The sequence below is a fragment of the Epargyreus clarus genome, unplaced genomic scaffold, assembly GCF_041222505.1.
Source record: "Epargyreus clarus isolate Ecla_fem2 unplaced genomic scaffold, WU_Ecla_fem_2.2 ptg000021l, whole genome shotgun sequence".
NCBI classification, from domain to species: domain Eukaryota; kingdom Metazoa; phylum Arthropoda; class Insecta; order Lepidoptera; family Hesperiidae; genus Epargyreus; species Epargyreus clarus.
Genome location: NW_027332228.1, coordinates 2,491,059 through 2,518,082, shown reverse-complemented (window position 1 = coordinate 2,518,082; position 27,024 = coordinate 2,491,059). Strand labels below are relative to the sequence as shown.

Genomic DNA, 27,024 nt, shown 5'->3' with positions numbered 1-27,024 from the left:
TTAGAGTTGGTTGAATTTATAATATGTTGTGAACCGAAATGAAGCCATACTATATTAAAGCTGATAGCGTGAACCTGCTTAAAGAATCTCCATATATGCAGTGCAATAAATCAAAATGGATACAAAAACTTCCGTGAGATAACCTATGGAAATATCAAATAAACAACGTGAGTAAAACATTCTTTATATTTACATTTAATCATATCGGACAATTTAAACATTTCTTAACTAACTTCAGACAGAAGAAAGGTTGTCTTCAAGTGATTATTAAGATTTTTCAAATATACTTATATTCTTATGTGAACTGTTTTAAGGTTATTAATTGGTTATATTTATATTTACAGATCTTCCCGACAATCGTATAGTGACGACGTTATAGAGTATGTGCAGTTTAAGAGGAAGGCAAGTTTGTGTTTCATGAAAAGTAAAAGTTGTCCTGAACACAAGGTACATCAATGAAAATGAAAATGTGATGACTGAATTCATTAAAACAGTTTCCCGCTACTTGACACTTTTTGGGAAACTGTTTTAATGAATTCATATACGTATGTCGTATTATATATGCCGTTCATTGATCATTTTTTCGAAAAAAGGGCTATTTATTAACAAAAAAACATATTTTTATCACGGTAAACGGAACGTTACGCCAAAACAGGCGGTCAAGTGTCATTTCGTAGCGTGACGTCAACACATTGAAAATATAGAAATAAACTTCGACGCTACACATACTTCAGGGGAAATCTTGGGAATTATTTAACTTTTATTAGTACAATTGCAAGAATGTCAAATTACAAGGCGTGTGCAGTGACGATGTGTACAAGTACGATCGCTAAATATCCTAACAAATTTACTTATACAAGTTCCTAAACCCAAATCTCATAAACATTAAAGAACTTGCAGATTCTTATATGTTTAAATCCTCTGTTTGCAAGCAATGACATTTTATACTATTTATGTAAGAGAAGTATTATTGAGAAAAAGGAATAAATTTAGTAAATCTCGAGTGATTCGTCAATTCCAAATCATTGGAACGGGACGTAATCAAAGCAAAACAGCAAGTGGAAGTATTCATATATTTAATATAATATATGTTTATGATAATAGATGTCTATGATAAGAATAAAATTATAAGACGTCTATGAGAATTCTATTTTAAGGGCCCATTCTGTAATTAATAGGACACAATTAAAATATTTCATGACTGTGTTATTATTGCTTGTGCATGTGCACTGATTAACTTACAGGACTGTATAATTAAAAATACATGATTTGCTAATATTAGTATTTTATTTGTTTATTTGGTTTATATGGTTCTATTGAGTACACACAGTAGAACTTTTGTATATATTTATCGAATAAGCATTTCATTCGAGAGTGTTGCCTTTCAATCCAAAATGTATACTACTTAAATCTAGTGGATATAATTATAGGCAGTATCTAGTTTGAAACTTTTTAGAATGTCTCATATTATTTAGACAAATGTTGATTAGTCCGATTTTCTCACATCCCATGACGAAGAACATTATCGATTCCTAGAATTTTGACATCTGTATGTAGGGGATTCCTCTAAAATTAAATAGGATGCTGCCATACACATAAAAAGAAAACAAAACAGTATGTTTAATTCGTAATTAAATTTGATTTACGCTTTACTTAGACAATTTATATGTAATTTATACTATAGATAAGAACAATAAAATCAGTAAATGAACTTTTAGACACATTTACAATATAAAATTTGAGTCTGAAGCTAAAACATTATTTGTGGTGTGGTAATATTAATCTAAGGTGATTGTGATTCAGAATTTTTCAGATAAGTGCAGTAGGTACTTATTTGTGTCTTTGATACGAGTTTGTTATAAATACCTAGGTTGACACGATAATTTACACAGTTCACCCGTTCATATTAAACGAAAACGAAGTTTTGTTTCGTGGAAGTCCTTGAAGTACATCTTACAGTGTTGTTTTGTAACTTTGATTACAACTGTTACCATTGTTACTTTATAAAAGTTTTGTGTAAACAATATTTCTTTAAAATAATCTCCTGTCCTGTTTTCGCTACTTGGTGATATACTGAAATGTAGGTATTGTGTAGTATATATATTGTAGTTTGTGTTCTAGTGTTATATGTTTTGTTTGTCTATCACTGACTACTTAACGGGACAAAATGGTAGATGGTGTTCATCTACTTTTGACCCTTTATGATGTTCGTCTAACGTTAACGGTGCTTTGCTATAATCCGCGCCAAACTGCTAGTCCGCTCTGAAGTTGTTGCGAGCTGGTGTAGTCATACAATTTGCTATGGCGAAGCGACTCATTTCTATATTCAAAGCGGACTAGCAGTTTGGCGCGGACTATACTTATGAACGCTTGGGTGTATAGGTATTTTTGAAATCTTCATCTACTCATCTACTTCTGAAGCTGACTGTACCTACCTATATAAAATTTATAATTACTGTATTAGGTATTATCTTAATATGTAATAGATGAGTATGTATACTTACCTAATATTTATAAATAATTGATAAATAATATACCAATCTATTTCATTTCTTTATATTTTAACAATTTGAAATTCTTTTAAAATATTTTTTATTATTGAACGTATTTGTTCCGGTAGTAATATCATCGGCATCACGGATATATTTCATATAACTTAACTAATTATATTATTATTTTACGTTTTTCGAAGTAACAATGTGTGCGCGTAGGCGTAGAACAATATTTGTTATAATTCTGGTCGTACTAAAGTTATGGGTTCAGTTCCTAATCGGACATAAAAATATTAAAGTCTAAAATAGATTGAATTAAAACTTCGTTAAATGTTTTCCATTACCTAGTTCGATTTTTGATATTAGGAATTATCAAAAATAGTGACTAAACGTTGTTTTGTCAAAGAACAATTAGCAAATCTTATTAATTTACTTATGACAGAATATTTAATGAAAGCCTAAAAATGAAACAAAGATATTTTCATATGACGAATTTAAGTCAGGGTTTTCTAATGGCCATTTCTGCCTCTTCTGGGCAAAGATTTTCTCTCAGAGGGAGAAGTATTTATGTCATTATCCACTTTTGAGACCTTTTTTATATACTTAACTGAAGGGTGTGGTAAGGGAGACAGACTTTTCCGAGGTGTTCCAGCTTAGTCCTCAGGAGTAGCGGCGCATCTGTGGCCGACCTCAGGTGGGAATATCTTATCCTATCTGGGTTACAGATTTCCATGGGCGGCAGTAGCCACTTACCATCAGGTGGACTGTATGCTCGTCTGCTACTCCTATTTATAAAAATACTCCTATATACTCCGAAACGCATGAAAAGCCGAATTTCAAACCACTAAGCTAACCGTGGTTTTTATCGCACTTAATTAAAACTGAACGTTAGTATGAATAACTTCTTATGTTTTCCGTTTTAGATAACGATGAACAGATCGGGTCCCGGACGGCAGGAGGAGCGGGAGCGGGAGGAGAGTGGCGATTTCTGGAAGTGGTTGGCGGTGGGCGCGGGCGCGGCGGCGGCGGTCGCCGGCGGTGTATATATGCTCAGTCGAGCACTAGAGTCAGAGCCAGAAGAGCCGCGGTCCCAGGGTTGGGTGATGACCCACGATCCGACCGCTGATGACTTGTTTTCGTCTGACGAGGAATCCTTACAGCCACAAGGCCCCATGGATGAGCTTACTGAGTGAGTTATTTTGGTTAAGGTTATTGTTTTCTGTACGATTAACACCTAAAGTGGTAGTATTAGATTATTTATTGGCGTTCAAAAACAATTCTGTAACGAATAAAATTTTCTGATTTAGAGTTTTTCAACTAAAATAAAGCTGTTGTTAGTTTGTTCGCATATTATGCAAATTTACATATGTATTTGGTCATGATTAAAGTATTTGTGTTTGAGAGGATTTAAGTTTTCTTTTCAATTTGTAAATGTAATTTGTAAATATTACGTTTACAAATTGAAATAGCTTAACTTTGGTCTAGGTAGCTTTTTGATGTCAATTCGTATTAAAGTTTTTAATTTTGAGCGGTCGATTTGATCATTGTCATCATAATATATCGTTTAACACTGTTTTACGGTTACCATGGACCGAACCCATTTTGCCGCGCGAATAAAAAAGTAGATTTTCTTACAACCTAGCCAACAAAGTAGCCAAGAAGTGAGTATAAAAAGGTTCTTTGCTGACATTCACTTAAATTGATCAAATGTGAGAAGTTCATTTCGTCGACCAATTCTTTTTAAAATTGATTCAAATATAGACGAATAAATAAGTCAATAAATATACTACATATACCAATTACACTGTCCCTAAATAATGTAGGCTAACTTACCATTGTATCAAAATGTGCCCAATGGAACGAGCAAAATATCTTATTAATATTTTAAAAAATATAGGGTGCTTTATAATTTGTGATAAAACCACTTTACACGCCATGGTACATATTCTGACACATAATGAGTTTCTAAAGCACTAGTATTTATATTTATACAAAATTTAGTAGTAAGTATTAGTATTGTTAACTGGTCAAAATACTCGTACGTGCATATTGAAATAATTGTAGATTTTTACTTGGGAAACCATTTATAGTCAAGTAAAAAATCCGTTAAATTAAATAACTCAAAAAGCTTTTTCCATATAAAGAACGAACATTAAGATTACAGCATAAATTATGATAATAATAACACGATTCAAACTTACAAGTTCTTTCGCTACGCTATATAAACTTATGGCTCATAGGCTAGATCGCAATTTTCCTACTAAAGTCATCTTATAAAATACCCTTGCTTTTCAGTGCGGTATCGAGGCTGGCGGTGTCGTCTGTGCCAAGGGTTAGCAACCTGAACTCATTGCTAGCCGACATCCACTCCAGATACGTCGCCATTAGGAAAGAAGATCTTGAAAGACATTACAATGTCTTCATGAAGGTCATCTACCCCTTACACGAGAATATGAAGAAAGTGGATCCATATTATGGACGGTACTCTAGCCGGGTTAGTATCCTATATTTTGTTTACGTAGATAATTACTATTAAGGAGCGATCATAGCGTCGCAGTTTCTGTAGATAGTAACAGATCCGCAAAGTAAAGCAATGTCGGCCACGATAAGGGTGGGTGACCTCTAGAGGCAAAACTTCGTATGAGCTGTTGTGCTTTGGTCACTGTCTATGTCTGAATTTATGCCTGAAACTAATTACAAAAATAATGAAAATTCTATTGAAGTGTTTTACAAACACGTAGATAGGCGTGGCGCCTGTAAAGACAAACGATGTGGTTTTTGCCTCAAATCTATACCTACCTAATACTTTAAAAATATATATCAGCTTTTGAAAAACAGCGTACCAATGTTTTAATAAGCTGGAATAATCGTAAAGCCAGCGAAATCAAGTCAGTTAGGTTATTCAAGAAGTTATGTATGCCTGGCCGGATGGATATGGTACATGTTTTTACTGTTTGTGTATAATTTGTTAACAGATCCAAATTGCTGGCAGTCATTATGACCGGCTGAGAATAAAAAAACCGGACGAGTTCGACATGGACATCGTCATAGGCTTACCGGTGAACCTCGAGGAACACCCCTCGAACCCAGAGGAGAGCGACATAGTCATCGAGCCGGTACACGCCGGCTACGTCCAGCTCAGAGCCGGAGTACAGTACGTAAATATATTGATCAGAGACGGGGCCGACAGCGTAATAAACGCTCAAGCTTACAAGTGGTTGGACGATAAGAAGTATATCCAGCGCTCCAAATTCATGTCATGGTTTAAAAGCGTCGTGGACAGAGCTCTGAACAAATTTTTAAAATACAATGGCTATCCTTCCGTTACTATTGACGGCGTTCCGTATACTATCAGTGTGTCCTCGAGCGGTCCAGCGTATACGTTGATAATAAAAAACTATACAGGATTCAAGCTGGATGTTGATCTGGTGCCAGCTTTGAAGTTTCCAGAGAGGCGGTGGCTCGGGAAGAACAAGGCGTATAGGGATATCCCACCACACTGCAGCGCTGCCTATTGGATGGTGGTCCCGAAGCCCATCAAGCACGGCAATTCCAGCCACGATGAGGACCGCTCCTGGCGCATCGCCATGCATGATCAAGAAAGAAAATTCATTCACAATTCGTACAATTTGAGATCGGTGAACCGTTTGGTAAGCAATTTTGTAATCTTGGTTATAGAAATATATTTTCTTTAATGAGTTTCAATGGGGTAAATTTGTTCTATTTTTTAATTTATAACCATATTAAATTCCTCTGTTCTGAAAATTAGCCATTTAGTAAAGTAGCTCGAAGGAACCGACGACTTTTATTAATACACGTTATCCTTTGAGATGACGCAGATAAAAATATCAGACACACTAGCGTAGTAATTGAAGATTATATTTAGGTTCTATCAAACGATTGTGAAATCACCTGATGATAAGTTGTAGTATCACCCTTGGACATCTGTTATTAAAAAGGATTGCAGTCCTACGTCACGTCAGCCACAGATGTGTTGCTTCTCTTGGTGTCAAAGTTGTGACGGTTCATGGAAATATCTGTCTCACCTCAGCCTTTAAACTAAAACACAACAGGCAACAGCGTTAACAAAAAATCTTATCTTAGTGCAAAATTGTTTAGACAATATCCCCAGTAAATACAACAATGTTTTATTTGCAGCTGAAGAAATTACGCGACGCTCAGGATATGGATTACATTGCAAGTTATTATATCAAAACTCTGTTTTTGTGGAAAATCGATGAACTGAACAATCCTGCATTTTGGCAGCGCGATTTGGCAACCATATTTAAAGTAATGTTAAAAGAATTTCATACTGCATTAGTGGAAAAGAAAATAAGATACTTCTGGAATAGGAGGAATAATTTGTTAAAGATTCCGGATAATATTCTGAAAGGTTACGTAAATAAGTTGGAGAAATTAATTAATAAAATGGATGAAGATTACATGTGGGTCGCCAGATACCTACTGACGCCTACCGAGTACTCGGAATATGAACAAATATTGCCTTAATTATAAATTGTATTAAGTTTAAAATGTGTGCATGTAATTCACATTATATAATGCTTTTTTTAATTTGTCATTTAAAACATTTAACGCCACTATATATAAGATAATAAATATTTAACCCGTCAAGCCAGTTTTTTATTTTATTTGCTTCGAATGTATTTCTATTAAAATATATCCTTTTAAGAAATACATACAGCTGAATACAGAATCTCTTTTTGGAAATCGGTTAAGGAGATCGGTAGATGGAGTAGAGTAGACAATCTACTAGCGGAAATTCAAAATGAATGCCTGAATTTTTTGACTACACGTGGCAGTGTTATGGTACCCCATCAAAATTATTATTTAGCGATAAAGTTATTGAATCTTGCGTGGGATGTCAGCAAGGCTACCCTCTTGGCCCAGTTATTTTTAGTCTGCCAATACAATCGATTATTACACGACTAAATTCTAAATTTAATGTATGGAGCCTTGATATGGTTCTTTGAGAGGTAATGCGTCCACTGTATGGAAGGACCTACAATTTATAATAGAGCGCTGTAACCAGAAAGGTTTAAATTTAAATTTTAGTAAGTGTGAATTGTTTTTTCGGGTAAATTATCAGTTGAAAGATGTCATCATATTTCCTAGCAATTTAATTTATTATCTCCAAATATATCTGAGATATATTGTGGATAAAGAAAATTTAACGTTATTAGGTGCCCCAATATTTGGAGATGCATTTTTGCCTATTATACATTCTAAATTGACACACTTTGAATTGAAGTAAAGTCACATATTTCCGCGGTATTTTCACTAAAACTAGAAAGAGCGTCAGATATTAAGCATTATCTACGGCTTAATAAAGAATTAGATAATTTTATCAGAAGCTTGAAATAGACTCGAGATTTTACGATTAAATATCGATTTAAATGTGTATTTAAAATAAATAAAAGGTGAAGAGCCCTTTGTGGTTCGACTCCGGCGGCACCACCGCCACACCTATTTCTACCTAATAACAGCAGTGTTAGGCGCTGCTGTGTTCCGGTTTGAAGGGTGTGGTAAGGGAGACAGACTTTTCCGAGGCGTTCCAACTTCTGTGGCCGACCTCAGGTAGAAATATCTAATCCTATCTGGGGTTGATTACAGATGTCCATGGGCGGCAGTAGCCACTTACCAACAGGTGGACTGCATGCTCGTCTGCTACTCTTATATTATAAAAAAATATATATATGAACCAAGTCAGAAATTAAGATGTAAAAATCCTTATTCCAATGTATTTGGTTACTAATTCCGAGTAAACAAAATAAGGGAGTAAAAGAGATAGAACGACTGCTACATGGTGTATAAAAATTTAGGAATGCCGGTCGGCTTTATCGTCACGGGACTTAACGATCTTATTCGTCGGGCTCTTGCTACCGTGTTTGTACCAGCGGTACTGGAACCTTCTGGTCTATTTAGAGAGGATGGCAAGAGACCCGATGGTATCACTTTATGGCCGTGGAGTCTCGGACCACCCCTGGTATAGGACACGACCTGTGTCGACCCTAGCCCTTTCTCACGTTGGTAATACGTCTGTGAGCGCTAGGGCTGCAGCCGACCATGCCCAGATAAATATAGTAATATATTGTATAATTATTTGTTTGCGGCGCTTGCAGTAGAGATAATGGGTCCATGGTCACTGGCCTGAAGAAATTCATTTCAGATATCTTTATTTAATACACAGACATTTAACATAATGTAATCAGTAACGCCATCTGTACCTAATGTCATTATTACAGTGTCCGTTACATAATACTTAATTCATATTTTCATCTATTCTTCATTCCTAATCTTACGACTAAAATGCGAATATGACTTTGTTTGCTATACTTTTACGTCGTAATTACGCCGATTGTCATGAAATTTCTTATATACATTGTCAGTTGTTCAAAAAATAACATAGGAACTTTTACCCTATACACCGGAAATAAGTTCTCGAGTTATATTTAAATATATAAATTGTACATTTTCCACAATATAGGCACAGTATAAGGATCTATATATTTGTACCGTGATATAGGATATAGCTTTACTTTATTGTATTTATTGAAAAGTCATTGTTTTTGTTATCTTTGCCATTTAATAGTGTTTGATAGATTAAGTTTGAAATATAACGTCAAAGTAAAGATGGAAAGTGGAGTCCTGTTAATTATTTTTATAACATTTTGAAGAATTAAAATCCTCACTCCTGAGAAAGGTATGCACATTTGGTACGATAGAAAATATACTATTTCTTGGGAGTTAACTAATTGTTATGTGAGCCGTTCTATTTAGAGGTTTATATTGTATGAATTGAGTATGAAAGAATGATTAAGGATAAAGAGAGGCGTACTTACTACTTATGCAATTTTTGTTTCAGAATTTGTCCTTAGCATTGTTGTAAGTGCAGTCCTAAAATAAATGGAGATTTTCATTATTTTTATAATAGACACTTTAAGTGTGTTAAGAATTTCTAAATTAGAAATATTCACCATTAAGAGAGTAAATTAGTAAAATTAAAAATAATAGCGTTTGCGTTATTCCTACTTGAAGGAAGATTCGCTAGAGTCGCCAAGTTAATAGTGATGAGTAGAAGATTAAATGTTTCTTTTTGTGAGAAATGTAAGGTAAATTGTAAAATTAGACTGAAGTCGTGTTTGAAATCAGTGTTACCTATTTGTTACGCTGCTGGATTATGGTGGACAAAGGAATGACACTTATACGAATAGCATGGAATCTGTGTCCGAACTCAGGAGACCAGTCCTGTCTAAGATGTCCAAGAGCGGCAGTGGCCTCTGACTATCAGGTGGTCATAAAATCCATGTAATTAAGTCACCACTGCCCATTTTCTCCATCTATACGATAAAAAGCGTGTGTTTATTTATGCCCGCAATTAAAAAAGTTATAGGCAAGTGTAGTCCGCGCCAAACTGCTAGTCCGCTAAGTTGTTGCGAGCAGGTGTAGTCATACAATTTACTATGGCGACGCGATTCATTTCTATATTCAGAGCGGATTAGCAGTTTTACGCGGACTATACTTCTTTGGCGTATTCAATAAAAAGTAAATAAAAGTCCACTATGTCCACGAGCAAAAAGTGAAACTATTAAGTACATGATATTAGGTACCTTGAAATATTTTTTTCTGCCCAACGTGCAACTTATGGTGTTCATTTAAATTAATCGGTTTTTTGAAACACTCCAAAGAAGTGTAACGTGAAGCGTGAACGAGAGCGCGTCACCAGTGGTGAGTGGTGGTGTTCGATGAGCAGCCGGGACAGCTGGGTGCCGATAGTGGCGGGTGTGGTGCTGGGCGCGGGGCTGCTGGTGGCGCTCTATCAGCTGCTCGCCAACCGCGGGCCCAAGTACGAGAACCAGCAGATTGGCGCAAAGTTCGTTTGCACTTGCAACCGGCCCGGCCAAGACGTGCGTTCAAATGCTTAATAACATTTTTTACTTTATATTGAAGTAGTTAACGAGCATTCTAAGCAAGATTATTGATGTTGCCATGTAGCCAGACATCTCTTTTATTATTAAAGTCTATAACCAAACAGACAGGATGTAAAATCAAGTTACCTATAAAATGATTTCAGAAACATTTAATTTGATCCCAGCTACCCTAATATTTTTGTAAAGATAATCTTGTATATGATTATTTTAATATTACCGCCATGTATCCGTTCAAAGATAGTGTCTAATCATCAATTTTGTCATTACAGTGCCAAATTCCAGGACATAATAAAAAATAATCAGTGTTTAGCGATGCAGTAAATGAAAAGGGCTAAACCATCCCAAATGCCTATCCAGTATCCACAATGGGGACTCCATTGCCATATACTCAGGTGAACCTTCATGCAATGTTTTTGTGCGCTATAATATATAAATTGGCCTCGCACGTTTGTCTAATCATATAGTGGACTTTATGTATAAATTGTAAGAGGTACGACAATCCTCGTCTCAGAAGATAAATATATAAAACCACTAACTTGCCTTCCAAGTCGATCTGCAGGCTCGAATTGCGTCACGAGTGATGTGCACGGCTGTCACAGGGCTCAAAAAAGTGGACACGGCCTGGTTTGCTGGAGGAGTGGTCTCCATGCACTTCACAAGGCACACGTCGTAGCGCGGGTAGTCCACGTGGAAAACAAGGGTGAGAGGGCACACACAGAGCATCTTTATTATCTCGCCGAGCGCAATACTATGACTGGTCGCAGGAAGCGACATTAAAAAACATTTAAGTGGATTTTTTTGTAGTCTACCCACCTGCAAGTTGACAAGGATTTACAAAATTTTACTGTTTTATACCCGACAGAGGGGGTAATGTTTTTCAAGAGTACATCCTACAACCCAAATGGGATCCTTTGCTTTGGACACCTGGTCCATGGGTGGCAGTAGCCACTTACCATCAGGTGGACTGCAAGCTCGTCTGCTACTGCCTGTGTTATATAAAAAAAACGTAAATAGGTAATGACTTGCAACGAAGTCGTTCGTCTAGTGTTCGTAGTTCGCCCTTAGTTTTGCTACCGACTGTGTAGCACCTGCCCTGTAATATTCGATTCTAAAGGACCTACTTGTGCGGTATGGCACGACTGCGCCTGTATGGTGGTGTGATTGTTTGAAATAAAGTCGTGCGTTTTAAAAACTAGGGTTTATTTACATATACTATTCTATGTACTTATACAATAGTGATACGAGTGCCTAGCACCCACGATAATATTTGATTAAATAAAGTAGCAGATAATAGCCAATAATAAGATTTAGCCTTATTCGATTTTACGGTGAAAGCTCGATAGAAATTTTGATATATACGATTATGACTAATATTTCCCGACAGCGACGGATCAAGAGTTCTGACCGCCCTAGGCTAATTTTGAAGACGCACCCTAATCGTTACGATACACCTCAAAAGTAATATATTAGCTTTGACTTTGTTTACTAGCATGAAATTAATAGTGCCGAAGACACAATTTTGGTGCGCCCCCCCGATCCGCGCGCCCTAGGCTGCAGCCTAATTAGCCTAAGGGTTAATCAGGCCCTGTTTCCCGATATACCTATTCTGCTCGACATACATACCTACGGCTAACAAGCACTTTATCACTACTTTACCGAGAGAAATTCATTTACTAATAAGTATACCAAATTCTTGATCCTTCTTCCGCTTTTCTACCCGATAGCCATCAGATCCGGTTAACGGCTTTATTGTAAACTCTATTCAAATATTACGATTTAGTATACATGTAATAGCAAATGGGTGAGTCTTAGTTTCATATTACGACTTCTAAACTTAACGATTCTAAGGGTAGATCTTTTCTTTAGCTCCCTGTTATCTGATCCCTGATCTATTGTTTCTAGAAAATATTTTTATTTTATGACTGCCATCTTCGGTCCCAACTACCTATTATGGAATGCTGTCAAAAATCACTTAATTATACGAGTTGGTCTAGGAAACCAATTTAAACAATATATGAAAGATTCATAAGCAACAAAAACCCTAGTATATTTTAAACATTTGCGCATGATGTGCGCGCACTATTGCGATCCTTTCCTTGATGCAGTTATATATAACAATATCTTGTCTTTATATAAAATAACTAATTCTTCATTAATAAATAACGAGTACCTGTAAAACTTTATTTACTTAATTTTAGAAGCTTTTGGCTAATCTTCAGAATATAAGCATGCAATCTTATCATCAATTATTACTTTTTTTACTTTACATAGATTTGTATTTAATACTAATTAAAATAAAATAAATTAAATTTATTTAAAACTCAGTTATACCTAACATAATATAATTGAAAAAACATCATGTGCTAGTTGGTACGTTATTGCTGTTATTCTTTTAATATCTTTGCCACGGATAATAAAAACATCCGTAATCATTTTGAAAGCTTAACGTCAAAAGTATAACAATCATGGGAAGTGGTCATAATTTATTTATTTTTATATCCTTTTAGTGTAATAAAAAGCTGAACGTGTTGGGTGGCAGTGGTCGATGAGCAGCCGGGACAGCTGGGTGCCGATAGTGGCGGGTGTGGTGCTGGGCGCGGGGCTGCTGGCGGCGCTCTACCACCTCCTCAACCGCAACTCCAAGTGCAAGATCCAGATGAAGGACGGTAGAGCCGTCTGCATTTGTAAACCGGGCTGCCAGAATTTGGTGTGTTATTAAAAATGTTACTTGATGTTGGTGTAGCAAGGGCCTATAAGGCTTTAGGGCACTAAGTATTACTTACATGTGCGCAGGGTAATCTGACGATGACGACCTTGTGCCCACTGTAGGATTTGGGCAGTTGTTGGTCAATTGACGAGAATAGTCAACAGAGTTAATATGAATCTTCTATTTTACCGGTGTTTTGAGTGTGGCAAGACTTAATTAATAAGGTCCATAGGGCTTTAAATTCATAATTACCTAATTTAAATTGGCTATAGATGTCCACGGATTCGTAATCAAAGGTCACGTACCAATCTGCTGGTATTCATGATCATCATCATCAACATTAATATATTGGGCTCGACGCACTACTTAAACTGATAAACTTGCTGCAACATTTTACTGGGTCTGTCGGGTAGAAGTTCCTGTAAATAATAAGACCGAAAATTTCAAAAAGCAGGCAACAGAAACATAGTATCCTACTGATGCCAACATTGGTTTGTGCAAATTGTGTTAGTTTGGCTCTCAAACATCTGTTATTATTTTACTTTACAGTGCCAAGTTCATGAATACAGGAGAAAAATATAGAAGATCGTGCGTTCATATTAGGAAGATGAAGAAGAAAATTATGACTATTTTCTTTTCTTTAACAAATGCTACGGTGCTCTAATGGATTACGCCCAAGCATTCGAAATAAGACAAAACATTGCTGATTGGGACTTATATATTATTTGTTAGTAATATTACAGTCTGTTATTGTGAATATATTATATTAAATAAGATAGGTAGTAATGTGCTATCGTAGCACATTGTAATTATACAACGTACAAGTATAACATTTTATGTAGTTGTATTTTAATTATATTATTGCACTTTACTTTGATACTACCTAAGTGTTGTTGTTATTATAAATGTTGAATAACAAACGTAAATTACGTTACTTTTTAGGATTATTATAAATGTACCTATAAATAAATAAACGTTATTTCTTTCATTGGTTGTTTTGTAATCAACATAAACACATCTTTAACTGAACATCATTAGTAAACCATTATCTCATTCTATTCAAAATAAGTTTTAAGGTCAGAAATCCACACTTAACCATTTCTACAACACTGGTTAAATGTGAGTGCGGATTAGACAGACTGATGTAATGAAAATATGTACTTATTATACTAGTGATTTTAAAAGTAAAAGTACACATTTCTATTTTTATTGCTTGTTTGAATAATATCAGTGAATATCAGTTCACAAATAAGAGAGTTTATTTTACATAATATAGGTAGATTTAAAAATTATCATGCTGTTATTACCTTACGTGATCGCACTTATATTGTGAATATCTTTGCCGCAGGCAGTGATTAAAAAGTCAAACCAATTTGAAATTTTAACGTCAAAATATAACAAACATGGATAGTAGACGTGATTTATTTATTTTTATAGAATTTTAGTGTAATAAAAAGCTTTGTTCTGAAAGCGAAATGCAGTTTTGGTACGATAGAAAATAATTTATATTTAACATGTTGCTAACTTGCTAACATTAAATTGCGATTTGAGTGTCCGTGTTATTTTGTCTTTACCGCTGTTAGGTACTAGGATTACTTTTCGAATAGGTAATCCGTGTTGGAGTACCATCACACTTCCTATAATTATAAAGTAAAACTTTCGCTCCCTGTGACTAGTATTGGGGTAGCATGGATTGAGTAGTTTCCTGAATCAATCTTTATTGCTTACCCATGTCCAGCAATACAATGCATGTACGAATAGTTAGTCTAGTTAAGTGATGAGGGTGCCCTGAAAACACACAAAAATAACGTGATTAGAAATCTAAATAAATTAGGTATACTTATTAGCTATAGGTATGTCTGCCTTAGTGAGGTGGAATCCGGATTTCAATGCGTGTCAGATCGGTATGGTAGATACACCATTAGGTCAGCGAGTCATAAAATCCTTATTTGTGATTGTAGAAATCCATAGTAACAGTCAGGCTACCTCACTCGAGTCTCAGTCCGTTATATTTCTCTTTGAGTATATGAAATTAAAACATGGAAGAAGAATTAACATAAAATAGAATTTAATTACTTACTGACACCAACAACAGATGCGTTACTTAGAATAAGGACATACTTTAAATGCCTCTAAAGTTTTTCTACCGTGTTACACCATAACCACCAATTTTAAGGTAGAAATACGCAGCGGGTATTTCTACCTTATCTCTCTATGTGTAATAAAGTAAATGTTCTATGTGCTAATAAATTACAAGAGCGTGGTGAGTGGTGGTAGTAGATGAGCAGCCGGGACAGTTGGGTGCCGCTGGTGGCGGGCGTGGTGCTGGGCGCGGGGCTGCTGGCGGCGCTCTACCACCTGTTGCTCGCCGAACGCAAAAAACCCGAGTTGAAGTCGAAATGCGGAGTCGAGAACAGGGGCGGCGACTATAAGTGCACTTGCATGCCGGGCTGTGAGAATATGGTGCGTTTTTTAAGATTCTTGGATTAGACATTAGATGTACGATCAAGTGACGATGATTCTTGACCTAGACTGGTATAAATCGCTAGGACTTTAAGCAGATGAGGGAGGAAACGACCCAGAGTCATCATTGCGGGTATCACGAGGATCCCGCACAGCACACGCTGCAGAGCACTGCGCAGTAGCCCAGTGTGGCAGTCTCGGCGGCGATCCTCGTGTCAAAAGTGGGACCGGACCTCTCTCCAGCGGCAATTGTTGGAGCGATGGTTCAGCGTAGCGAAGCTTGGGAGGGCATGATCACCTTTTGCGACATAGTAATGTTCGCAAAGGAACACGCTGAGAGAGCTAGGGAGCGCGCTGAACCCGCTCGTAGGAGGAGTCGCCGCGGGCGTATGTAACGCCCATCGGCGCGGCGTTCCTGTAGTTCCGGGAGTAGAATAGGACTACGGTATCTACTGCCTGTCGTAAAAGGCGACTAAAAGGGGTTGCGGGTGGCAAGAGTGGGAGCTCAAACCGCCCGCTCAGCGACCCCGGGACGGCTGTATGTGCATGTCACATACCGTTGTACCTACCCACCAGACGGTGTTGCGAGCGCTACGCTACCGGCAACGCGCTAAGAGTACTCCGGTTGCGTTCCTTTAGAGATCCCGGAGTCCTTTACGCAGCGCCGAGGACGGCCACCGGGGGGAGTTTTAGTGCGGTAAGAATCCCACATAACCTCGTGTCGCTCCCACGGCACCGAGTATTTTTGAAGGATTCCCCCTCGTTAAAAAAATTGGATTTAAGCTGATACTCTATGTAATTTAGTGAGAGTCGCTTCGGGGCTGATTGCGGTCGGGCTAATTAACATTATTTGCTGGTTTAATCACAAATATTAAAATCTACCAAAAAGTCGATGATTAGAAGTCAACACTTAAAGTGGTCACTGCGGTACATAAACATCTATAATCGACCCCAGATAGGAATAGAACTTCAGTATAGGTGAATTATAGATGCATTATTACCTCTGATGACTTAGAATTAGAAAGCCTCTCCCTTTCTATACCCTTCTAACAAGAATACGGCGGTGACGAATTATGCTAGTTATGCTAACAGGTATCTATTTTTGTTTTTACAGTGCATTATTCATGATCACAGGAGAAGAATGTAAAAGATGTGCGTTTAGACTGGAAACGAAGAAAATTATGACAATTTTCTTTTCTTTAGCAACTGTCACGTCAAAATGTCCATTGTCAATTTTTGTAGAAAAATATATAGCATCGATATGTTGATGGTTACATAAAAATTGGGCGTGATGTTTTAAATACAAATTATGAATTTATGAAATAATGTGGGCAGTACTCTGAACATGACCCATCTACAAAATAAAATGTTTCGTCCGATTCCAAAATAACCATGTGTGACTGGTAAGTATATATATTCGATTTTGTTTACGCGTTTAAATTACATTTACGACTACCTAGATAGGTTTTTTTTAACCGCCAATGTAAGCATAGCTTACGATTGTGTGAAACTTTATCAATAGAGAAATATGGAGTAACGATCCGATTTTAACGTTTTGATATGGCAGATTTAATCACATACCTACTCGTAAGGTTCGTTTTGGTTGTCACGAGTAGAAATAGCTCCGAATTTGTTAAGGTCCTAATTGTTTCGTGGTTCTAATACGATTTGAAACGTACCTGTTTTCATACTGAGCATCATGACCAAACTACAAATTATGAGTCACAACTAAGTAGTAAAAAATGGAACATTACAAGTAGATTAAAATTATTTTCCAAAATTTACTCAATACTCAATACTTTATTGCAATCATGGTTTTACAATTGTTTTATAAAAATCATTTACAATTTTAGAAACACATGAACCCACAATGGGTGTAGCAATGAATATGAGAGCGGCCGATTTATATTTACAATTAAACATTTATGTCAGATTTAAACATTATTTAATTTAATTAGTATTTATTTCTTTGTTAAATAATAATAATAATTTTATTTTTTTCGTATTTTAGTTTTCTGAATATTCGCTTAATTTGTAATATGCATTTTTTATTAATAATTCCTTTAAGTTGACGTAGAACTCCTTGTCGTTTTTGTTTGATCTTATATTTTCTGGCAATTTATTATAATTTTTTACACACATGAAATTGGGACCAGTGCTATAAATTTTAAGTTTGGCAGTTGGTAAAAATTTGATACTTTCATTGATACTTGTTCTTTTTTTAGATTTATAAAGCTTTAAGGCGTGTAAAATAAAAATATTTTCAGTGCCGAGGAGTTGGAAAGACGAGAGAGGGCTGAAGCCGACGAATTGAACAATGCTATGGCAGCCTTGCGCGTAGAGTCCGATCCGCCATCCATCTTTAGAAGATTAATTGATTTCCTGGCCGGCTCCGGTGGTTCGTCCGGCGGTTCGTCCAAGTTTATTGGAGGCGCCGCGTTATTAATCGGCTTACTAGGATTTCTTTATAAGAACTTCGGAGAGAAATTTAACTTGAGAGCGCCGTTTGGAGGATTTAGCCTAAAGGGTCCGTTTGGAGGAACGAAGAAGAAAGCCGACCCTTGTGAAGGAACCTCGACCGTGGTCAAGAAACCTGTAAGTTTTACAACGTATAAATATTGGTTGTTTGGCCAGTATAGAGCATTTTAATTATAGCCACCTAATGGGACTTAAACTAGTCCTGATATTATTACTTGAATATTATATCAAACTTAGGTAGATTTGCACCGCTCAGGGTGTCAGTTGAATTGGCAGTAGGTATTCTATAAGAAAAAATGGAGAGAACAAGGTAGTCAGTACCTATCTTTGAGGTATAGCAGCAGTGTTAAGCAACGCTGTCTAATAGGTCTCTGGACAGGTTTTTAAGGGAAAGAAACTTACACGAAGCGTTTTAAATCAACCCTCAAGGTTGATTAGGAAAATTTTGACAACCTAAGGTAGGTAGAGCCCAAACCTTACTTGAAGTTGATTATAAGATAACGTGTCATTATTTTAATTTACACAATTTAATTAATACCATAGAGTATATTATAATATATTTGGACATTCCACAATAATAATAAATTGTTCCAGGTACCACCCGAGAAGCCTATAGTTCCGTGCGAATGTAGATAACACGATAACTACTTACTGCGATTGAAACAATTAAATTGAGTGAAAATATATTCGAGTTTGTTTTAAATCAATTAACTTGGTACAATATTTGGCGAATATTTATAAAATTTTCCTGCCTTTATGGTCGCTGTATCTAGTTTATCTGGTTATGCTGGTAGTCGTTGATCGTAGATGCTAAAAAAATACATACACCCGAATACAGAACCTCCTCTTTTTCGAAGTCTGTTAAAAAGTTGCATGTCTGCTAGCTTTACGTGATATTACACACAACTACTTACATCCTATATTAATAATCAATCTATCCATTGTCAAGTGTCGATCTTTTGTAAACATTTATGACGGGCGTCACTCTTGAAACAAGTGATGTAGTTTCACACTTCATAATATGAAGAGGATACTTATGTGCCAAGTTGGATTCCTATTGTTTATTCGGTTAGAATGACGAGTATGACGACTGATCTCAAGTTGTCAACAGCAACTTGTAAAAAAATGAAGATTGCACTCGAGATATCATAATATTGCGCAACGCTTAAATAGTATAATTAAATAAATAGTAATAATTAATAGTGCAACGCTTAAAGTATAAGCGTAACTAAATCAACTAAGAACGAAAAAATATGAGAGCCATACAAATATCGTGAGATTCTTAAATTAATATATATAATGATTTAATATTTGAGTCAGATTTACCACTAAAAAATATTTCCATATCAATTGTACTTATCCTTCAAGACCTTAGCGGATTTGCTAATAGGGATAAATAGCGGATCAAATTTAATTTCCCTTTTAATATTTTAAGGTGCATTTGATAGGAACTGCCGGTCGGAGACATCTGTTATAACTCCTAACTGTAATACTGGTGCCTTAAATTACTATTATTTCAATTAAAATATATTTATTTATTCTGGTAAATTTATGAATAGCATATATGATGCTATTCATATGTATAATTATTTTTCGCTCCGGAATCTAAACTCAATTCAACAGGTAGGTGTCAATACTTGGGGATACCTGGGTAACACTCGCTTAGCTAAAAAAAAATAAAAGCCATATAGAAACAAAATATATTTAATACCACCTTTCATTTACAAATTATCCTCGCAACTGCCTCAGTCGGCTCCTATGTATAACTATTGCAAAACCGGGTATGTAAAGACACAACCGTTGTAACAAAATGCTAAGTAAACGTTAGTGCCTTAAAACAAGGAACGTTAGGATCTATATCGTACAAGAAAACTTATTTCGATAAAAGAACACACACGAGCGGCTTTGAAAGGAACTCAACAAAATGGCGACATTCGACGGCTGCCATCTTATGCCTCCTTGGGGGTATACCACTGAACGTTCACAACGACCGTTTTCATAACTATCATTCATATTTAACCATAAAAAAGTGTAACAAAAGTAGACTACGGTCACTGTGGTCGTCAAGTGGAATACGGAGTAACACATTTTAAAAAAAATCTTACATAAACCAATTTATAACATCCCTTTGTATACATAATTTCGAAAATAAATAAGACTTAAAAATAAATTCTATTTTGAATAATAAATATAGCTATATATTTTTTCATAAAACAGTCTCATAACCAAACCGCTCGTATAGTGCAAGTTAAATCTAGAAATATTACAAAAATAACTAGACCTAAATGTTTTGAAACTGATATGCTTAACGCGGTGTAACTTTTCTCTATTCGGACTGTCACAAAAAATAGTAAATAAATCAAAATATTGTTAAACTTCTTCACTTGAGGTTTGAGAAAGTTACACCTTTACGTGAATTGAATTTATGTAGATGTCGCTTTAGTAACAAAATAAATAAATGTATAAAACTACCCTTTTTATCGTAAATCAATTATTATTGCCTATTTATTTCGCTTTGTTACGACATTTACATAAAATCGAGTACTCGTTCGAGTCGCGAGTGCCTCCATCTATTGCACATTATCTACATAATCGTAACGGTTTATCGTATTAACAGGTACATCTGACAAATATATTACATATTAGTTCTAAAATAACTCGTAAATTATACAAACACGTCGACGGAACTTGATGGAGTCACGTCTTAATATCTCTAATAATATGAGAGTTCGTAAACGGGCCCGTTTAGTGGCAATTTCTTGCTGCAATCTCTGTACAGCACAGCAATATTGCAGTTATAGTCTGATGTAATCTAACGGGCTAGATTGCAAAGTGTTGTCATTAACATACATACATCATTGCAGCAAGATAGTATCGCTGGCAATATTGCTGAGTTCCTCAGCAAGATTTCCAGCAAGATGCAATACTTATAGCCCGCTTACGAACTCCGTACGCCCTATAAACACTGTCGGCAACTTTGCATTGCCAAATAAAGTCTAAGACACATGGATGGACGTCCATTACACTTGTTATCGTGTGTTTATAGGAATGCAGCCTCTACAGGCATGGTTTTTGGATAAGGAATTGAAATTTAATGGCAACAATAATACGATATTCAATTTTCAAGAAAGTGCACACTGGTTTTACTCATAACATGTTGCGGTACGAACATTGTAACTTTGCCGATCGGAATATTGCATCGGAACAGTTGATTGATCGATCGCTTGACCAGTTGTCCGTGCGAGCGAGATGCAGCGATACGCGTAAGGTAACGAGCGAGCAAGATGTCAATATTCCTATCGTTTATATCAGCAAAATTAACACTTTCGCGAGAAATAACGAAAAACGACTTTTTTTAAAACTTTTTATATATCTGTGCGAATATATTTTCAATATATACTTTGTTTATTTCACTCGTTATTGTATGGTTGACGGTAATTGTGTACAAAATCGTTTTTTGTCATTTCTCAAAGGAACTGTATACAGACCAACAACAAAATGTTTATGACATGTAGAATCTGAAGGCCGAAGTGATTTTAATATAAAACTTATCGATTATTATGGAGTTCTGCTTGCCTTACTTACTCCATTCCTAGTAATTGGGAACTTAATTAAGTAGATACAAATTTAAGCACGGACCGCATAACATATAATATAGCATCAGTCAGAAGTACTGAGACATAGTCAGGAGTAACGTTAGTCTTATATGATCTATACACAATGAAATCGCACACTTGTTCGCTTAAAAAAAGAAAAGGGGTATTTTTAATACGGCCCGCAAGTGGCGCCCTCGATAGATTGATAGTGCGATTTGATTGTGGGTAGATAGATTAGGATAACTGTGATTTATAAAAGTTAAACTATTTTTCGATTTATCATATATTTATGGTTTCCAAAGGGACACAAATATTACTAACTATGGTGTTGAAGTCTTACTTTATGACCTAACCTTGTAATATAACAACACGAACGATGATTGTAAAACTATATGATTGTACTAATTGTATATTTTCGGCGATAATTTATTGTCCAGCGAGGAAATTTAACATACATTGCTAACTTTCATCCATCATTTGGCATCAATTTTGTATTTTAATAAGGGTTTAAACTTCAATTTATTTATTATTTATATTTATATAATATAAAAACTGTAAGATACAAAAATATCTAAGTGGTTGTATGTGGTAAACGCAAATGCATAAATTTTCATTTTATATTTCGTATATTTAGCCCAAATGCAAATCGCAATGGAATTAAATGTGCAAATTGGTGAATGATGTGGGTCGTTTAGAAATTAACGTTAATAATACTTTAATTGAAATAGAAGTGATCCAAAGTTTTATTAGTTTGCATATTTTGATTTTTGAATTTTAAATTTTGAGGAATGGCTATATCTCGATAAGAATTAAACGTTCATAAATGCACTTTATGTTTTATGAAATTTAGATTATTATTTATTATTCAATTTAAAATGTAAAGATAAGTCATATAATAATAGACAACTTTATATCGGAACAGTAACTATTAAAATTGTCGAATAAAATGAACGCAAGTAATATTTAAAATGATATAACTGGTTCGTTATTAGTCGACTGAGAAGCGAACAAGCCACTACGTATATTTAAACTACACAATATAGTACGTGACCCGGAGCGGGCGCCCCGGCCGGTTCAGTTTGGACGGACGTTAATTGCTCATTGACATTCGACGAGAAAATGCTCATTTATTTTTATAGGCGATGTAATTAATTTGACGCACGTGACTCTGTGTGTGAGTGACTTTCAACATCATCAACCCATTACTGTCCCACTGCTGGGCACGGATCTCCTCTCTGAATGAGAAGGAGTAGGCCATAGTCCACCGTGCTGGCCAAGTGCGTATTGGTAGACTTCACATACCTTTGAGATTTTTTTTATAAATCTCTCAAGTTGCTGGTTTGCTTACGATGTTTTCCTTTACCGTCTAGCAAGTAATAACAAAATTTCTAATACGCACACAACTTTGAAAAATCAGAGGTGCGTGCCACGGATTTGGACCTCGGTCCCCTCGATCGAGAGGCCGAGTTTCTTAACCAGTAGGCTATCACTGCCTTGCGTGTAATATTGTCTGTACGCAATATGAATGAGTGAAGTAAGTTACTTATTCAATTAACACGTTTACTACGCTGGATAAAAATCATGCTTTCTCATTCATGTGCAATGTTTTCACAAGTTTAAGAATAAAATAAAAACAAATATATTTTTTACCTTGCTGAAAATATACATACTTTTACGAAATAAAATATCGAATCGAGTTTTCACCGCAAGTAACGTAGGAAATCCATTTGGTGTAATTTGTTTAAAAAACGATTATATTTTTATTAACATTAAGACAAAGCTCCACGGAGCACGGCGATCAAAAGAATGAAATCACCTATAAAACTTCTTCATTAAAGATAGTAACATGATTACCTCTTCACGTTAAAAATTGCGATTAAGTTCTTTTATTAACATTATTGATTGTTTTGCGTAAGAATGATATAGGTGGATTCAAGCTCAAATAACTATTGATATGAAACGAATGATAACATTCACAAAAAATATTTGGACAATATTAGCTAATTATATATTTTTCTATGGCAGTTACAAATAATGTTACATTTCGGCAACATTCTTTTAATAAATAAATCTTTTTACATCATGCACCGAATGAAGAAAAATAAAGATTGCGTTTAATAACAAATGCGTAATGTTGTGTATATTGCATCATGCGTTGATTGCGTAATGTGCAATATGTATATTCAGAGCGTCATTCATTGATTGTGTAATGTGCAATATGTATTTTCAGAGCATCATTCATTAATTGTGTAATGTGCATTATGTATTTTCAGAGCATCATTCATTGATTGCGTTATGTGCAATATGTATTTTCAGAGCATCATCCACTGATTAATATAATGTGCAAAATGTATTTCATAGTATGATTCTTTGATAGTGTAATGTGCAATCTATATTTTCCTGCACGCCGATGCCGACATATTGGCTATTACAAAACGAAAATTCCAAATGTAACAAGTTCCGATAACTATAAATGCTAATTTGCAATGGAAGAAAATACTATGTAATTGCGAAATGGACAAATCTATAAATAATATATACTTTTAAATACTCTTTTTTGGCACTGATTTAAATTATCGTTTAATTTTATTTTTCACAATGTGTAATATAACACATATCGTGTAGAGGTAAAAATTTGATATTTCTGTTTCTGCTAAATTATAGTAAAAATACCGTATTTACAACATCAATACCCTGATGATAGTATTATCCGTGATTTAAATCAAACCCCCTACAATTATATATTTTATATATCTATCGAATACACGTTATAACTTTATTTACAAAAATATTTATTATTGAATACTTAATTTTATTTGCAGTATTCTTTATTCTGACGACGTAAACTGATTATTCAAGGCATAATAAATTTTAAAATAGCCACGAAAGTATTTAATAATTTAGCTATATTTTTTATTTACACATTGATGTTATAACATTGATTTAATATTTAGTTTATATACGGAATGATTAATACTTTTGCGTCGTCACAATAACGAATACTATGAAAAGTCACATAATTGATACGTTTTAAGCAATGTATATATCAATCGACTGTATTTATACATGTCGATCGAGTTTGCTTGGTACGTTGGATTGTAGTTTTAGAAATATAAATACGTTTAGGTCGTTTAGGTCTCTGGGAAGACATCGATTTATTTTCAAACTCTGTTTTCGAAGGTGTTTTGAATGTATACAATAAATGGTGAAATTAATGTATTTTATTGTATACCTTACATGTGATATATTTTTTAAATTCAAATGAAGTATACGAAATATTTGATTTAATTTTAGGAAAACCTTTGTTTTTGATTAGCCTAAATAATTGGACTAGGGCACTAATTTAGAGGGAATATAAGTATTTTTAGTAAATCACGAAGTTGCTAGCTATGTGACGGATGTTGTTGACGGACGTTGACGCAAATGAAGTGTGATACGAAGTCAAAACTGAATATTTTCAAGAGACGATTGTCTTATATATTTGAATCTTATCAGTGTCTTCGTTAGGTCACATCGTATAAGCAATATGAAAAATAAAAAGAAAAAATTACATGCCCTTAAAAGATTTAAACGATATTTATCTTTCACTTTTATTCACTAAATATAAAGTCGTTACTTTTTTAACTATCGTAGTTAATAAAATTATAATCAGTACATAGTACAGTCCCGCCACTTTTGAAAAAGTACAAAATTACTTTTATGACAGCGGTAAGAGTACTACCTTAGAACGTATCTAGTACACACCTATCCGAACTGGCAAGTTACATTATAATACTGTATATAAATTATAAATATTAATAACACGGAATTAACCTAAAATATCATATTTACAGCACACCCTCGTCACATCGACGTCAACCTTAAGGAAAACAAATCACCGTCCACTACCACAAACGATTCCAACACAACCGACACCCCCGCGACCCGCGGCCGAAATTCACGGAAACCACCCGAAGCGACGAACGCGTCCATCTCGGTCCTAGCGTACTTCACCGTCCGCGCGCTACGGCTTCTTGTCAAAGAGCGGCAGCTTGGAGCGCACCGCGCCCTCGCACACCAGCAGCCGCTGCGCCGCGTGCCGCACGTCCACCAGCAGCTCCGCGCCGCCGCCCGCCCCCACGCCCGCCCCCGCGCCCAGCCGCAGCCGCCGCCCGCGCCCGCCGTCGCACTTGAACTCGCCGCCCTTGCGCTCGAAGTACTCCACGATGCGCGAGATCTGCGCCGAGCGCGCGCGCCCCGGCCGGTCGTCGTACAGGCTGTCCGAGCCCAGCGACGCCACGTCCTCCGAGCTGTCCGTGTACACGCTGGACGTGCGCTTGCAGCCCGGCGCGCGCGGGCAGGCGCGCGGCAGCCGCCCGCCGCCGCCCTCCTCGCGCGCGCAGCAGCAGCGCGACAGCACGTGGTACTCGCGCGGGCTGTCCTCCGCCTCGGGCAGCCCGCACAGGAACGGCGAGCGCTCGGCCGGCGCGGCCTCCTCGCGCCGCCGCAGCGCGCGCTCGTACAGCGCCGCGCACGCCGCGCACGCGCGCAGCGGCGCCCGCTCCGGCTCGCCGTCGTCGCGCCGCCACCACCAGCACCGCGCGCACCCCATCAGCGAGCACGGGCACATCGCGCCGTAGCTCGCGTGCCCGCAGAGCTCCTCGTTCGCCACCGAGAAGATGCCGCTCTCGCAGGAGCCGCGGCGGCGCAGCTCGCCGCTCGAGTCGCTCCGCGGGAACGCGAGCCGCGCGGGCGGCGCGTCGTCGAGCGCGCGGCGGGCGGGCGGCGGCGAGGGCGGCAGCGAGGAGCAGCGCGGCTCGTCGTCGGGCGCGGCGGGCGGCGGCGCGGGCGGCGGGTCGCCGCTGGAGCAGCGCGCGGCGCGGGGCCGGCGCGGGTCGGGCGCGGGCTCGAGGATCTTGTGCACGCCGCGGAAGGTGTGCAGCGCGCGGCGCGCGGGGCGGGGCGCGGCGTGCGCGTCGCGCAGCAGCATGATGTGCGCGAGGCGGTGCAGGCGCGCGAGGCGCGGCGGGGCGGGCGGGGCGGGCGGCGCGGCGCCCAGCGCGCTGGCCGAGCGGTGCGGCGGCGGGCCGCTCGCGCCGCCCGAGCGCCACGCCCACTCGAGCTCCGACAGCGACCGCCGGTGAGCCGCTCCGCCTGCGAGGAAACGATGACGTGAATGCCTTGCACCTCGAAAACGTGCGAGTCGAATGGTCTAAGATCCCGATCCCGTTTACCTGTCTATATCCGTTTACCCAAGGATTATGAGAGGAAAGGAATAGTTAACCTAACATTTGTATATTGTATAGGCTTCATACTTTCCATTGGTATGTAATTTGTCCATAAATCAGACCACTGAAATG

The 27,024-nt window shown here is 37.1% G+C and overlaps 3 protein-coding genes across 8 annotated transcripts in view; 2 read left to right on the top strand and 1 right to left on the bottom strand.

Moving 5' to 3' along the window:
• The window catches only part of LOC140751158 (cyclic GMP-AMP synthase-like receptor), an 80,376-nt gene extending 73,252 nt beyond the window's left edge, over positions 1–7,124 (top strand). The window contains exons 1-5 of one of the 2 annotated variants that reach the window (XM_073085032.1): positions 1,421–2,080; positions 3,416–3,681; positions 4,788–4,986; positions 5,468–6,142; positions 6,651–7,124. In XM_073085032.1, the coding sequence (XP_072941133.1) occupies positions 3,422–3,681; positions 4,788–4,986; positions 5,468–6,142; positions 6,651–7,001 (1,485 nt within the window). In that variant the 5' untranslated portion in view covers positions 1,421–2,080; positions 3,416–3,421 and the 3' untranslated portion in view covers positions 7,002–7,124. Of the gene's footprint in view, positions 1–1,420; positions 2,081–3,415; positions 3,682–4,787; positions 4,987–5,467; positions 6,143–6,650 lie in introns of those variants that run through there. The other variant, XM_073085031.1, reaches the window with a different exon arrangement.
• A 7,370-nt stretch (positions 7,125–14,494) lies between these two features.
• On the top strand, positions 14,495–18,775 carry LOC140750901 (uncharacterized). Of its 5 annotated transcripts, none has more exons than XM_073084628.1 (5): positions 14,495–14,634; positions 15,406–15,611; positions 16,726–17,014; positions 17,879–18,206; positions 18,684–18,775. In XM_073084628.1, exons 3-5 carry the CDS (start codon positions 17,004–17,006, stop codon positions 18,723–18,725), a joined length of 381 nt encoding a protein of 126 aa, XP_072940729.1. In that variant the 5' UTR covers positions 14,495–14,634; positions 15,406–15,611; positions 16,726–17,003; the 3' UTR covers positions 18,726–18,775. The 5 variants fall into 5 exon arrangements, with proteins under 5 accessions (XP_072940729.1, XP_072940732.1, XP_072940731.1 ...); XM_073084631.1 differs by having other exon boundaries at positions 14,515–14,634; positions 15,429–15,611; XM_073084630.1 differs by having other exon boundaries at positions 14,529–14,634; positions 15,376–15,611.
• A 1,002-nt stretch (positions 18,776–19,777) lies between these two features.
• cdi (serine/threonine kinase) overlaps positions 19,778–27,024 on the bottom strand; it is a 132,585-nt gene continuing 125,338 nt past the window's right edge. Inside the window, exon 9 of the mRNA XM_073084976.1 lies at positions 19,778–26,818. Coding sequence (XP_072941077.1) covers positions 25,689–26,818 — 1,130 coding nt within the window. The 3' untranslated portion in view covers positions 19,778–25,688. The remainder of the gene's footprint in view (positions 26,819–27,024) is intronic.